Source organism: Octopus bimaculoides, chromosome 12 (genome assembly GCF_046866305.1).
Source record: "Octopus bimaculoides isolate indiv1 chromosome 12, ASM4686630v1, whole genome shotgun sequence".
NCBI lineage: Eukaryota > Metazoa > Mollusca > Cephalopoda > Octopoda > Octopodidae > Octopus > Octopus bimaculoides.
In genome coordinates, this window is record NC_142939.1 from 8,846,265 (window position 1) to 8,863,444 (window position 17,180).

Consider the following 17,180-nt stretch of genomic DNA (forward strand, 5'->3'; position numbering starts at 1 on the left):
TAATGGGTTAAACAAAATCTTCTCTTCAATCACTTGAACAATCAGCAGTATGAAAAAGCTTTTGAGTTTTTGGGGGTATGATGTCTTGTAGTTCATTGAAACACCAGATACCGAGAGGTGGTTAACAAAGTATTAAGGACATTATGAAGGCAACCACATAAGTAATCACCTCGGTAACCCACTCATTTCACCAGCATGGAAGGTACTATAAAGTCTGCTTGTGGAACGCACAGCTGAAGTTTTGTGTGATTTTGCCAATGTTACAGGGAATCAGTGATTGTTGTAGCTTTTCTGATGTATGGACAGGTGTGTTGGCAGACTGGAGATCATTCAGCTAAAATGTTGTGTCTGCACATAAATAATCTGATGTTCCAGTTCTTCCGGCAATTCACTGTTCTTTGACAAAACTTTGCTTAAACTTAGTAAATAATAATTCTAAATAAAAATATAGCAATTAAGCAACTAAATGAAAAAAAAAACAAACAAAAACAAACAAACAATCAAACAATTAGAAAAGAAAATCATTTACTTCAATGGAACCATCTTCTTTGCATGCTTGTAATCGAAAGGCACGGATTCCAATGCTGGCCATCACATGACCTTCCTTACGAGAATCACAGGCACAATGGGGGAACACAATTTCACCGTAAGAGTCAAGTCTTCGAGCCATCTTCAAATACTGAAAGTAAAATAACAATCCTAACAATATTAGTAGATGAATGATAAGCATATTTATTCAAATAGAGGCCACAAACTGGTTTTGTGGCTGAAGCAGAGCTTCACCTTACCAGTAGGCAACAGGGTAGGGGAACAGATGTAGAACAAGCATAGATAACCTTTGCTGAGAAGCAGGCTACATGATACACTGGCTTATCATATGGTCAGGCTGCATAACTAAAAAACATTCAAGGCAGTTTTCCATTAGGCATGCCATTCAGAAAGTACTGTGGGCCACAGGTAACCCATGACTGATGTAAAATGTGTAATATGACATGCTAGAAATAGCTGTCCATTTCATTACGACGAAAACAGAACTTGACTAGGAACATTGCTAATGGAGAATTCATCTAAGTAAATGTGAATATTGTCCATTGTACATATTGAGTTTGCAGAACATAATTAGGATTTATTGCAACGAATCAGAGCCAACGTATGTATTTGTGTATTACATGTACTGAGTGCTCTTTATCTCATTCAAACTTCTAAACATAAACACACACATACACATTTGCATGATTCCCAATAACAAATTCACACAGCAACAGGAGACTTCTCCAGTATCATATATATATGTAAATATGTATTCTCTCTCTCTCTATCTCTCTCTCACACATGTTCATATTCATTAAAGAGAAATAACTCACCTCGTTAACCTTGGCAGCTTCTTGCAAAGCTTTTAACTCATACAACCGGTCACCAGCTTTTATCAAACTCCTACTGACATCATCTATTGCCTGAATTCAAAAGTAAAGATATGAATCGACAAATAAGGAACCCTTCAAGTAAGTGAGAACTTATAACAGAAAACGTAGAAGGCAATTTCACCAAAGGAATACCACACACACACATAATATATATATATATATATCCGTTTAGTATTGACAGTTGGACGAAAGAGTACTTTATACATAGTAGAGATTAATAATATTTTTAGTTTGGTCCAGTTAGCTGCTTGCTACTCTGAGTGACAGGGACGTAAACACACCAGCCTCAGTTGTCAAGCGAAGTTGGGGAGGGGGGGGACAAACACAGGCACACAAACATATACACACATACATATATATATATACATATATACGACGGGCTTCTTTCAGTTTCCGTCTACCAAATCCACTCACAAGGCTTTGGTCGGCCCGAGGCAATAGTAGAAGACACTTGCCCAAGGTGCCATGCAGTGGGACTGAACCCAGAACCATGTGGTTGGTAAGCAAGCTACTTACCACACAGCCACTCCTGCGCCTAAGATATTTATTTTTAAACTTAAGGCAGTAGAATAAATTCCATTAATGAGAATAAAAGAGGAAGACAGAGAATGAATAAATGAAGACAATTACCTGCCAGTAGAGCAAGTTGCTCACATATTCACTATAACTAAGTTGCATCTCAAGTGCTAAAGAGAATACCCATTTCCTCAGTGCTATGCAGGTTGCTGTGGCTGTACTGTAATTCTGGATATAAATATTGTGTGGAAATTCTTGTGGTTGCAATTTTCGTTCTGAAGTGAATTGAGAAAATATAAAGAAGGTAAGTTTACATATCCATTTCTCAGTTTATTAAGTTCACATTTTGGGGATATCGTGAATGTAGATATACAAAATTCCATTTCAAAGTAGAGAGTACAGAATATAAAGAGATTTTTACATTTTTACAACACAAATTTGGGGGTCAGACTTAGGTGCTTTAATTAATATCTGAGCATATCACTTTTGCTGCAAAAATATCTTGAAAATTTATATTTTCAAATTGAATATCAAGAAAGAAAAAAATTTAAAAAAAAGAAGCCTATTGACAATTTCTGTATCTTGGTATACTTTCAGTAAATTACTTATTGGTGATTCCTGAAATAAAAGGGATTGCTTCAGATGGTGGAGGTTTGACCTGAGGGAGATTTGGTTGCTAATTCTAGAAGGTTGAAAATCTCCACTAGAAACATCAGATCTCTACTCTTCTTCACAGAACATTTTGCTCTAATTTAATAGATTAATTAACTTGAAGAATTTAAGATATGGCACTTAGTCATATTCTAATCCCATTTGCAACTTGTGTTCATAGAACATAATTCTAAAACAGGGAAAACAAAAAGCAGAAAGAAACACAAACAGGTTGAGAAAGGAACTTAAATATGATATCTCACCAAAATTATAGTCCACCGTTTCAAAAAGATAAAAAAACTTGGATGATGTATTATCAATCTGTAATTTGTTGCATACAGCCTGAAAGGAAAATAAAATGCATTAGTCATTGTTCAGAGGAACTGAAGAAAATTAAAATAAAATTAACTGAAAAAAAACGCGATTCTATTCTGAATAGTGCCATACTTTAATTAGTAAATAATATATACCACGATTGTCTCCCTTAGCTTTGCACACAGCAACATACATAGACGTCTGAGGAGCTTCAACGTTACAAATACGGCCTACTACGGAGGAGCTAGAGTTTTCAGACATCAGACTGTGGCCAAGCTAGGGCACTCACTGAAGGCGTTTTAGTCACTCCTATCAAACTAACTAATTACTTTACTGACACCTATTTATCGAATAGTTACGTTAACTTTTAAAATACAGGAATGCAACTCGATACAGTTTTACACCAATACGCCCTTAGTAAAAGTACACCAACGTCGAGGGTTCTAGTTGATCCGATCAACGGAACAGCCTGCTCATGAAATTAACGTGCAAGTGGCTGAGTACTCCAGACATGTGGACCCTTAATGTAGTTCTTAAGGAGATTCAGCGTGACACAGAGTGTGGCAAGGCTGGCTCTTTGAATTACAGGTACAACAGGAAGAAAGAGTGAGAGAAAGTTGTGGTGAAAGAGTACAACAGGGTTCGCCACCATCCTCTGCCGGAGCCTTGTGGAGCTTTAGGTATTTTCCCTCAATAAACACTCACAATACCCGGTCTGGAAATCGAAACCACGATCCTACGACCGTGAGTTTGCTCCCCTAACCCTCTTTCCTTTCTCGAGCGTCTAGTAACACTATCTGTATCAAGTCCTCACGTTGTTGATTTTGTCTTTTTCCTTTTTTTTGAACCTATATATATATATATATATATATATGTGTGTGTGTGTGTGTACACACACACTTAACTATTTATCTTTCTACATAATATATATTGGTACCGCCTGACTGGCTCCCGTAGGATTTTCAAGCGAGATCGTTGCCAGTGCCCCTGGACTGGCTTGTGCGGGTGGCACATAAAAGACACCATTTCGAGCGTGACCGTTTTCGTGCGGGTGACACGTAAAAGCACCCACTACACTCTCTGAGTGGTTGGCGTTAGGAAGGGCATCCAGCTGTAGAAACTCTGCCAAATTAGACTGGAGCCTGGTGTTGCCATCCGGTTTCACCAGTCCTCAGTCAAATCGTCCAACCCATGCTAGCATGGAAAGCGGACGTTAAACGATGATGATGATGATGATGATTATATATATAAACACACAACACAAGTATTTTAAGGACATGTAGTGGCGCGAAATCATAGCCGTCATTGAAGAAGTACTATTCTGTGCATGCGCAGGGGACTTCACCACCGGAAGCCCCTCGAGTTGCGCATGCGTACTAAAACTCGTACTTAAAGAAAGAGTTTCAATTAGTTACGCGAGTTGAGCGAGAGACCTTCAACGTGACAACACCTCGCTCCTACACGAAGCATTCTTCACCACGATGCTACCGATGTGATAGCTACTTGCTTCTCTGGCAGGCATCAAGGAAGCCCTTAAACTTCCATTACCAAACTACAACTTAATCAGCGGCTGCTAAGCTGAATGACAGGAATTGTGAAACCAAGCATCATCATAAATAAAACCTTTTTATTATGTTGTTAATTGTTCTAATGTCTCTTCATATATAATGCTGTTGAAAGGTGATAGAAAGAGACTAAAGTCTCTATGACAAATATCACTATATCGCAATTATTTTACAGACATTTCCTTTGCTAGAGCAGGGGTTAAACTCGTGTGTGCCAGGACAGTTTTCTTCACGTTTGCCTTATCCTTTATATATCCTCTCGATAACTTTCCTTGCTCTCATTTCGTCTTCCATCATCTTTTGTCAGGTCTGTTTCTGTCTTGGTGTTTATAGTATTACGGAATTAAAACGTTATAAACTGAAAATATGCAAATGATTGTATCCCAATGTCTTTATCGATTTTAGCTGTAATTACAATAACCAAAGATATAGTGCACATAGCCTAGTGGTTAGGCTGTTGCACTCATGATTGTGAGATTGTAGTTTCAATTCCTAGCTCAAGTGGTGCATTGTGTTCTTAAGCAAAACACTCCATTTCACATTACTTTGCAATCACTGTCATCTGATATATGGTACACTGCACTTGTACAGGTAATGTCAATTTGATGGATAGAGTGACCTAAAGAACAGCACAAACATTTGATCACCATAAACAGATCCTCTGTTCAGGTTGCTCAACAAAAAACTGTAGAATCATCTTTTTTAGAGTCAAGATACAAACTAAAAGAAGTGTTACAGCTGTGAAGCGGCCGAATGAGGAAAGGACAAATGACCGGCATCAGCACTCAGTAGATAGGAACAATTTCAAAGTGGAATTATTTTGCTGTAAAGAAGAAGACATCTAAGGTTTCAGGCAGATTCTGTGATGAAAGATTTTGTATAAAATGTTAAGATTTTTCTTTGTTCATGGTAAAATAATTTATTCTACTATGGCAACTTTTGGTTATTATACTGGTCAGAAAGAAGAGAGGAATCTGAAACCACTCACCTGATAAACCTTTTCTGTGTTATCTGTCCTTCGTATTGTGACAATACAAAGTGAATGATCAGGTAAGGAAACTTTCAACTCAACTTCATTGCAGCCACCATTTTCCTACAATAAAGCAGACAGTTACACAAATGAAGACAAGCATATATATATATATATACATACAAACACACACACACACACACACACATATATACATATATATATATATATATATATATATATATACAAACACACACACACATATATACATATATATATATATATATACAAACACACACACACACACACATATATACATATATATATATATATATATATACAAACACACACACACACACACACATATATACATATATATATATATATACATACAAACACACACACACATATATACACATATATATATATATATATACAAACACACACACACACACATAAATATTGAACAATGAGAATGAGTGCTCAAAACTACATTGATGGATAAAGGATTCTTTATTTGTCTGTTAAGGCTACCATTGGTTTCATGTGAAAGAATATCTCAACAATTATGCAAGCCAATCACATAGATAAAATGGAGATGTACACCAATTTTTGTGATTGGCTTAAATAATTATTGAGATATTTCTTTACATGGCAATAAGATGTAATTTTCTCTGAACATATTTTGTTGCTAAATACTCTGCATTTCTTAAAAATCTGCAAAAAAATAGCTGGATTTACGTGTCATGCATGAGGATTTACTTGGGGTAAGTATTCTACTCACATTTACTGGTATCTGATTGTTGAACATTTAACCAAATTCTTTTAATACTGAGTGCTTTATTGATATCTGCCAGCATTTTTTAATCCTATTTTTACTTCTAACTATATATATATATATATATATATATATATATATATATATGTATGTATATATATGTATATATATACAGTTTTTAACTTCGTTTAACACACTATTTAACAAATAGGATGAGCAGACTACCAGACTGACTTGCCCAGACGTGATAACATAAATATTGGAAGGCAACGCATGAAATATGTATGTGTCTATGTATATTGGATGGTCAAGGCTGGAAAATCTTTGGTTGTATAGGTCTGCTCATCTGAGGCTAAATAACAACTTCAATGTTAAAATAACAGAGCTTCAAAGGAGCTGTAAAAGAATAGGAGAAGCTAGTATCTCCTATTTAAGGGTCAGCAAGAGAGGGAGAGAAAGAGATGAACACACACACACACACAAACAATAATATATGCCTTTCCTTTTGCCAATTCTTACCTGTTTGCAAGTGAGGTAATATAGAGTCTGATGCGCTTCCATAAGGCTTTGGCTCTGTAGGCATGAAACTTTAGGCAACTCTATATAAGATTTTGTTGTAATAATTACTGCTCCATTTTTTAGAGTGTGCTTCTTTCTGATATGTGTTTTTTTATTAACTATATATATATATATTTTTATATATATAATGATGGCCACAAAAGTGGACATTTAATGTGCTAGAAATAGACCACATGTTGTGTCTACTAAGACCTAATAGTTCTCAAAAGAAATTCATCGAAATACCATTTAATGCCAGTTACCCATGTTGGCACAAATTGAACTACTAACACTGGTTGAGCCATAAGGAAGAATAACAGGATACACAAATATGGAAAAAGAAAGAGGTACAAGAAAAAGAGAGTAAAGAAAAGACAAAAACAAAAACGAGGAAGAGAAAGACGAACAGAAAGAGAGGAAGAGATAGAAGAATAAGGAGAAACAAATAATGTAAGACGTGAAAGAAGTGTTGGAAAGTAATTACATGTAGAAGCAGAAAACAAACAATTTCATGGTTTGTCAGTACTTACCATATGGGAATCACTGGCTGCCAAGAATTCTTGAACTGTTTCACTTTCTCCAATGACTCGTACTGCACAAACTATAAAGACAGAAGAAATATCATTGATCTTTGATAATTACTGATTTAAATGGACAACACAGCATATATGTGCCAACAAGGAAGCTAACATATAGTTGCTGAAATCTGCTAGAAACAGCAATGGAATCTCTCACAAATTACATACTAATGCTTTAAAAAGAGAAGAACAGACATTGAACAAAATGTCACCTTTAGTATCAAGATTAATTGTTGTTGTTGTTGTTGTCACCAACATCGTCATGGGTTTAACAACTGATTTCTTTTTTTCCTAGACATATATTTTACAGATGCTTTATTTGAAAAACTGTGAATGTCAAAGAGAAGTGATAATGCAGGTAAACAACAAAAATGGCAACCGAATACACAATGTCGAGAGTATGTTGAATGCTTTAGTCTTTTATTCTTTTACTTGTTTCAGTCATTTGACTGCAGCCATGCTGCCTTAAGAGGTTTTAGTCAAAACAAATTGACCCCCAGGACTTATTCTTTGTAAGTTTAGCACTTATTCTATCGGTCTCTTTTGCTGAACTGCTATGGTACAGGGATGTAAACACACCAACATCAGTTGTCAAGTAATGGAGGGGGGAGGACAAACACAGACACAAACACAAATATATACATATATGTATATGACAGGCTTCTTTCAGTTTCCGTCTACCAAATCTACTTACAAGGCTTTGGTTGGCCCAAGGCTATAGTAGAAGACACCTGCCAAAGGGGCCACACAGTGGGACTGAACCCAGAACCATGTGGTTGGGAAGCAAGCTTCTTACCACACAGCTACACCTGTCCCTTTGATGGTTTTTTTGTTCCCCCCCCCCCCACCAGCTACTCAACAGTAAAACACCTCATAAAGCTTACATAAATCTCACACCTGAAATAATGTGGCTGCTACCTATACAAGTGTCCTTGATTGCATCTATAATATTACAGTATAGAATATTGAGAGTAGCCAGGTGCTAAGGGAGGTGTTAGCAATGTGTAAAGGAATATCAACCACACCACTGATGGTAGATGCCAGGTGACCTCATTTCAATGCAACAAAAATAGTAAAGTACCATTGTGAAATGCAACAGAAATCAATTGTTTCTAATGTTTTGTAATCAAATACTCTGAAAACAGGTGCTTCACTCATGTCAATCTTGTCATTTATTCAGACATAGTAAAATCTAGGACTACACTATCCAATGTGATATTCTTCCAACCTTTCAGATACACAGATTAATAATTGAGAGTTTAACCTGACCACAAGTGAAAAAGAAAATGTCATTGAAAATTATTAAATAATACTTTAAAATTGCATCACTTATCAATGGCTCCTATATGCAAACGGTCAAGAAAGTAGAGTATGAATTGAATGACATTTGGTTGCTATTATGTCTACCAAATTTCATCTACAAAGCATTGGTCAGTATGAGACTATAGTACAAGACATTTGCCAGACAGTAGAAATGAATTTAAAACCTCATACCCCATCACACATACACATTGCAAAACTATGTTAGCTGCTCCAGCTATAAACCTAATCAGTGTATAGAAGGAGATGATTTCACATGATTATCGATCAGTTCACTGTCACAAGATTACCCAATCTCATCATCATCATCGTTTAACGTCCGCTTTCCATGCTAGCATGGGTTGGACGATTTGACTGAGGACTGGTGAAACCGGATGGCAACACCAGGCTCCAGTCTGATTTGGCAGAGTTTCTACAGCTGGATGCCCTTCCTAACGCCAACCACTCAGAGAGTGTAGTGGGTGCTTTTACGTGTCACCCGCACGAAAATGGCCACGCTCGAAATGGTGTCTTTTATGTGCCACCCGCACAAGCCAGTCCAGGGGCACTGGCAACGATCTCGCTCGAAAATCCTACGGGAGCCAGTCAGGCGGTACTGGCAACGGCCACGCTCAAAATGGTGCATCTCATGTGCCACCCGCAGAAGAGCCAGTCCAGGGGCACTGGCAACGATCTTACTTGGCTTGCCGGGTCTTCTCACGCACAGCACATTTCCAAAGGTCTCGGTCCGTAGTCATCGCCTCGGTGAGGCCCAATGTACGAAGGTCTTGCCTCACCACCTCAGCCCAGGTCTTCCTGGGCCTACCCCTTAATCTAAATAAACAATAGCAAGCAGATGATTGAGATATTGAGTTATCAATTCTCAGACCAAGGGTCCTAGTCGATACGCTTGCAATCAAGGGAAAGACTAAGCTAAAAGCACCTTAGAGCCAGGTGGTTAGGGTATGGAACTGAATGACAGATTATGTCTGCTTCCGATTGAGGGAAAAAAAGTTACTTTTTAAAAATGAAAAAAGTTAGAAAACAAAACTAAGTTTAAAAACCAACCTTTTTCTAGATACTGTTCCAAACCTCTCCGCCGGGCATCGAGTTGTTGATCAGACAATGTGAAAAGTTTTTTACCAGGAAGTTTGGGGAAATTGAAATCTGTAAATTCTCTTTTCAACTGACTGTGTAAGCAATCAAACTCTCGATACCTCCGTGAACACAAATGACGCCCAGCCATATAAATGTTAAACACCTGAAATTATATGAGCACACATTATATGTTAAATGTAAATCTCATTTCATATACATACATATATACATCATCATCATCATCATCATCATCGTTTAACGTCCGCTTTCCATGCTAGCATGGGTTGGACGATTTGACTGAGGACTGGTGAAACCGGATGGCAACACCAGGCTCCAGTCTAATTTGACAGAGTTTCTACAGCTGGATGCCCTTCCTAACGCCAACCACTCAGAGAGTGTAGTGGGTGCTTACACATACATATATGCAATATTGTGCATATCTGTGTGTGTGTGTGTGTGTGCACATGCATACATACAATGAGCAGGATGATTGTTAATGGTTTGTTGTTAATGATATATATATACAAATCAGGCTGAAGAAAAAAAAAAAAATATATATATATATATATATAGATATAGAGAGAGAGAGAGAGAGAGAGAGAGAGAGAGGACAGTGAAGAACCAAGTAAGGTAAAAAAAAAACTATGATGTCCCTCACACCACAGTCAAATGATTCTGCCGACACTTCAGTTGGCCCTTCAATGCCTCCTCTGTGTAAACGAATCCCTCATTTCCAGTATAAACAGCCCTGTACGGACATATGATGCTTATGGAATGGACAGTTGATTGAAAAAGTGACAAATGATCCGTGTTGGAGGAATCTGCAGAGGAGGAAGACCGGAGAAGACATGGGGAAAAGTGGTAAAGGCTGATCTTAAAAGGTCTAAATTTCATCAAGCTGACAAATGACTACAACAAGTGTTAAAGAAACACCTGCCCAACCACCCATGCAAGCATGGAAAAGTGAATGGCAGAATAGTGATGATAATAAAATGCTGGGTCATCTTCGAATACAACATTCTACATTTCAAGTTTTAAATTAACTGTCAAGACATCCAATGTAAATGGTAGTAGACAAAACAAGCACTAATTTGAGACAAAAAGGAACAATAAGCCAACTAATGTCAGTAGGTGTGTTGCTCTGTTTCAGTTTTAAATTGATGCTTAAAATGTCTACATACCAATTTGAATGGTATCTTTGAAATAGAAAGAAAGAGAGAAAAAAAATTTAGAGTAAAGAAATGTAGAAATATTAATTAGATGTTGTTAGATATTTTCCTGGATATATGACAGGAAAATTACTGGAAAATTATGTTTCAACAAGAAATATACTTGAAACTTTATTCAACAATAATAATTTTATACAGAATGGTTTTCCAATTTATTCTAAAAATGATTGAAAATTTTTTTAATCAAATCAACACCTATTTTGTTTTTTAGTTACTTTTTTTTTTTAACTCCACCACAGATTTAATGGTAAGAAATAAGGAATAATGATATTGATTCTTTTCCCAAAGTTACATTTACAGAATAAGGTGCTTTGAGAATTCAATATCATACCATAATAGCACATTTTCTTCCCATCAAAATGCATTGGGTATGTTGAAGTACCCATCACATACCCATTAAACAGTTCACTGTGAAATTAATTCTCAACGTTATTCTCAATAATGGTATCAAATACCTACTAAAAAATAGAATTGGTATATTCTGCTAGTCACACTGCTTCAAAAAACTTGACACATCTCACCAAAATTAGTTTCAAACCTGACAATCCTCAACAAGAGAGAGGTTGGTATATCTATCTGATTTCTACAGTAAAAGGGTTAATCATAATATAAACTGATTCCAGAAATTAGCTATTTTCTTTTATTCCTCAACCTCAGAAAGGTGAAAACCAAAGCTGACCACGATGAGATTTGAATTTAGAACATCAAAAGGCGAGAGATGCAGGAGTGGCTGTGTGGTAAGTAGGTGAAACTCAGAGTAACAAGAGACTTCTTGACCACAATAAAATATACATTATTAATCTCTACTATGGTATTGAGTACTCTTTATTTTTGAAAACATATCTCTGCAAATTTTCGTTAAAAAAGTATGCATTATTAAGAAATCCACTCACAAGGCTTTGGTCAGCCTGAGACTATAGTAGAAGACACTTGCCCAAGGTGCCAAGCAGTGGGACTGAACCTGGAACCATGTGGTTGGTAAGCAAGCTACTTACCACACAGCCACTCCTGCATCTATGTCAAGTTTATTGAGGCAACCTTGAGTTGCAGAAAATACCAATTTCTATTTTTTGGTAGGTATTTAACATCATTACTGAAATAATCATGAAATTTAATTTTGCAGTTGATGGATTAAATGGATTCTGATAACTGTAATCCTGATCAATTAGATGGCCAGTGGTTTTTAGCCATTGAAATTAACATAACTGCCATGACAGCTCATTCACTTTGATCTGCTAACAAGAAACCCACCAACTCTTGCCATTCTAAACTTCAAACTACATCTAGCCATTACATTATGTAAAAATTCAGCTGATCTTTGAAACCTGCTGCCAGTTCAGAGATACTGGATTTGTCACAAAAGGCCGTTCCCTTTGATCTGCAAGAACAACACCAACCCACCTAAACATACTATTTACATCTTAGCGCTACATCCTTACCGTGTTACCCCACATTGCTTGTTTGCCATTGGCTTTATAGATGTATAATAGATAAATATGATATATTCCTGTGTACTAATTCTGCAAGCAGAAAGCAATATATTTGTCAAAAGAGCAGTAGTTTGCAGCATATTAATCAGTAAAATCTGTATTTCATTCAAGCATTCTATTTGAACATGAAGTAAGCAGTAATCTCGCCATTCTTTGATTGCAATTTTCTGTTCAGAAAAACATTTTGTTTTTATAAACCACATGAAGCGAAATTCTCCAGCTTTTGCTAACTTTCCTTTCAACTAACAGCCTCTTTGTGAGTGCGGATGCCACAATATGCACTGGCTAACATTACAGGAAAGCACATTGAATTATGTGTCATTGTCAAACAGCTTGCAACAGAACAAATTTTGCAAGCATATTGAATTATTTTCTGATAGGTTTTAAAATTGAAGGAAATAAGCCATGATTTATATATGTCACTATGGAAACTTTTATGAGATCATGAATTCCTTAAAACCAATCCAACAAATACTGGATTATCATTTGGATTATGTAATACAGCAGGGGCTGGCAATAAAACGTTACTGCTGTATAAGGAACTTTCTAAAGACCGAAAGAAATAATTCTTTCATCACAGGAATCAGATTTAGTCAATTTTCTGACTGAAGAGAGACATTTGTGATAAATTTATCTCACTGAATTCTTTAGCAAGTCAATACTCTCAACTTGTCCCTTCAGGGAAAGCATTTAAATATGTTTCTGCAAAATGGAAAAAGAGTGCATTTTGGGAGAAACTGAGGAATTATGTTTCACTGATATCTCTTCAAACTTTTTTCAGAAGCCACAGAAATTGCAGAGGTTGCCACGAATACCTTTCTAGAACATCCTGGAAAAGTGTGTGGTTTTCTGAGATACCATATAAGAAGTACAGTTGGGTAGTGAATCCATTTGTGTGTGTTATTGAAGACTTACCACAAGAATTAAAAAAGAAAAATGATGATGATGATGATGAAATTATTGATACGAAAACTGTAAGTACTTTGAAAATGCTGTTTCAGCCCTTTAATTTTCAAAACTTCAGGTGTGAATTTATATCCACTTAACAGCAGCCTCTAAGTTGCTCTTAGAAGTCAATATAAATCCTAATTTTATTTGGCTGAAAAGGTGTGTATGAAGCAGCAAGTTTTTTTTAATTTAGCAAGTATAAAAATGAGATACAGAAGTTGTTTAGACATTTTGGTAGCCTGTTTCTATTAAAATATACTGCTTTTATTTCAATTAAATGTGAAAATAGGGAAGAATTAAGTAAAATAACTTAGCTATTTATTAAGCTAAAATCTGGAACATAAATTGTCATGAAAAGCATTATTTAAATGGTTTTAAAACAGGGAGTTTTTGTCACAGAACCAGAGATGGTCTCCAGTGGTTTGGTATCAAAAGAGCTGGAAGTAGATGATGACAGACTACGGCCATACTGGAGCAATGCCTTGATAGGTTTTAGTCAAATAAATCGACTGCAGAACTTATTTTTTAAGCCTAGTACTTATTCTATCAGTCTCTTTTGCCAAACCACTACGTTACGGGGATGTAAACACACCAACACCAATTGTCAAGCAGTGATGGAGGGACAAACACAGATACATAGATGGGTTTCTTTCAGTTTCCATCCAATAAATCCACTCACAAGGCTTTGGTCGGCCCGAGGCTATAGTAGAAGACACTTGTCCAAGGTGCCACGCAGTGGGACTGAACTTGGAACCATGTGGGTAGGAGGCAAGCTTCTTACCACATAGCCAAGCTTCACCTAAGAATCAATAACATCATAGATTTTATAACTGTGAGTAATTTTACTTTTGGTTAAATTACGTATATTGTAACTTTCCACTTTTTAAACTTATCCAAAATCATGGCAATGAAAATATTCAAACAGAGCTAATTTGTCAAGAATAGTCACTAAAAAGATACTAAAAATTTAAAAATAAACGGCTGAAACTAATAAAAGAACTAAATATAAAACTATACTTTTAACATAAACTGACAAAATATAAATATCATAAATATTTTTATTAATATTTTCCAAATGTATATATATGCATTATAAAACTGAAGTATTCTTTCATGAAAACATAATAAAAGTGAATCTTGTTTATATTTTAAAATGATGGATATTATGTTCTTCTTTCATGAATTATTTACATTTCTGAATACACAATATACACAATACAAAACACATTTCAATAGGTATAACTAAAATTTTAGTGGCTCCACCTCAATTTGTTTCCTCATAAATTTCTTAATAATGCATACTTTTTTAACGAAAATTTGCAGAGATATGTTTTCAAAACTATAGATAATGTTTCTGCTGATGGAATTTATCTAAAAAATAGTTTTATTTTTATCAGAAAAGTTTGCATCTTTCTTTAACCATTCAAAAAAAATTTCCTGATGATCACTGAACAGCACGTGTGTCTATGTAGTAAGTAGTTTGTTTCCCAACCACATGATGAAGGTTCAATCCCACTGTGTGACTCATTGGGCAAGTGTCTTCTGATATAGCTCCGGGCTAACCAAAGCCTTGCGAGAGCATCTGCGAGATGGAAACTGAAAGAAGCTTGTCACGTAATTGTGTGTGTGATCTTTGTAAATGATTGTCACTCCCACACAGAAGGAGCCATTCATTTCCAATATACAACGAAAATATGTGAGGCCATGGGGAAACATTGCTCTGCTTAGAAATAGGTATGAGTTGACAACTGGATGTACATCCAACCACAGAAAATCTGCCTCAACAAATTTTGTTCAATGCATGCAAGCACGAAAAAGTGCATGTTGACCCTTTAACATTCAGATTACTCTGTTAAATGTTATGTTTATATATATATTCACATTATTTTGAATTACTCTGCATTGTCTTGTAGCATTGAGATTTTGATGATGTGATTGTTTATTCTTAGAATAACATCGGGGTGAAGATCTTAGAGGCTGGATCTGGTCAGTTTGAATATAAAACAGGAAGAATATTTGAGCTGAATATGGCCAGTTTTAAAGAGTAAAGGATTAAAACAATAATGATGATGACTAGTCAATTATAATGTTCTCTTGCAGATTTGCTGTCTTTGTCTTCTATCAAAATGAGAAACCCCTATTTAGCTGGGCTAAAAAACGAACCTCTACATTGTCATTCAATCCACAAGAAATAGCAATGCAATCTTCTTCAAAGCACACACGAATGTGCTTTATCTTATAGATGGAAGATACCAGTAAATAATCTCTTAGATTCATCATCATCATCATCATTATCATTTAACATCTACGTTCCATGCAGGCAAGGGCTGAATGGTTTGTTAGGATCTGACAGGCCCAAAGACTACATCATGTTCCAGTGCCTGCTTTGGTATGGTTTCTACAGCTGGATGCCCATCTTAACACCAATCCCTTTACAGCATGCAATGGGCGCTTTATATTAGATTATTAGATATACTCTGTCTGAATATAAGATGGAGGTAGTTCACAGAAAACCTTTGATAAAAGGGTTGACCTGAATTCAGATAACAATAACCAATATTGAGGGGAAAATATTGGGAATTTCCATAATATTTTCAGCTCTGGTTTCAAAGAAATACAACTCAATTAAGGAGCCTCTATATATTCACTTGACCAGCTAGAAAAAGCAACAAAATCTTCTTCAGATCAAACTTTATCAACTGAAATAAAGACAGATATACCAAACAGTCAAATTTCCAATGTATAAAAAGTAAGAGACGGTTCCAGCAAGAATACTTTTGATCAGAGTTGATCTAGGATTAAATGCCAACAACTGCAAGATATTTATTAATATGGCAATTAAAGTGTTCCTTTATTTGGAGGTGGTGGGTAGAGAAATCACACGCACCTCAACAGACACACCCTGTAACGTGTGTTTACAACAGGATATATCAGTTCACGTCTGTTGCACATGTTCCTCATAATCAAGTTAAAAATAGTTGCTTCTACGTGAAATTTCTGGCATCGGTACATTGAAGGCTGCTGATATTCTTTGTAAATTATAAGACTTCAATGCTCAATAAATCTAAAGTATAGACAGTTGATATGAATTCAATATATTCTGTCTGAAAAAGTTTTGTATCAAACTTAGAATTAGTTATATCAATATATTGTTTTGTTCCCTAATGTGGAGTAATCAATTATTTTTTCCTCCCCAAACTATACACATTCACAGTCATCATTTGAATCAAAGGTACAACTGAAATTAATTTCAATAATTTAGTGGATGAACTTCAGAAACTAAAAAAAAAAAATAAAACAACATTTAAAAAAAAAAATCAATTCTAATATACAAACTATAATATGGAGAAGGTCATTTGGATGGTAGCTAAATACATAATGACTTCACAATACATTTTGCTAGCTAAAGACAATGCCTCTATGTGGTTGCTTGATCTGCAAGAAATAATAGCTAAATTTTCACAAATCATACATTGTATAATATAGTCCTAAATACTGAATAAAACAAAGACGGTTGCAGCTGGAATGCCTTTGGCTATAGCCTTCTCAATCAGTGCCGACATGAGGCTACACAACAACAATACCCTTTACATACAATGATCCAACTCAGAGCAGTTTGGATACTTGACAATTCAGCTGTTTTGTTATATATTATAGTTTAATTATTCCTTTTCATATCATTACCCCTCCCCCCAACCACCTTTAATAACATTTTGTATCTTCTGAAACATCTTCACCACCATCTTGTCTCTCTTTTCCAA

General features: G+C 35.7%; 1 protein-coding gene across 1 annotated transcript in view; it reads right to left on the minus strand.

The window, feature by feature from the left end:
• The window catches only part of LOC106876773 (sorting nexin-27), a 111,037-nt gene that overhangs the window by 14,344 nt on the left and 79,513 nt on the right, over positions 1 to 17,180 (minus strand). The window contains exons 4-10 of the mRNA XM_014925461.3: positions 9,723 to 9,915; positions 7,308 to 7,378; positions 5,460 to 5,564; positions 2,855 to 2,933; positions 2,055 to 2,215; positions 1,365 to 1,454; positions 530 to 679 (exon numbers count right to left, since the gene is read on the minus strand). Of these exons, the coding sequence (XP_014780947.1) occupies positions 530 to 679; positions 1,365 to 1,454; positions 2,055 to 2,215; positions 2,855 to 2,933; positions 5,460 to 5,564; positions 7,308 to 7,378; positions 9,723 to 9,915 (849 nt within the window). The remainder of the gene's footprint in view (positions 1 to 529; positions 680 to 1,364; positions 1,455 to 2,054; positions 2,216 to 2,854; positions 2,934 to 5,459; positions 5,565 to 7,307; positions 7,379 to 9,722; positions 9,916 to 17,180) is intronic.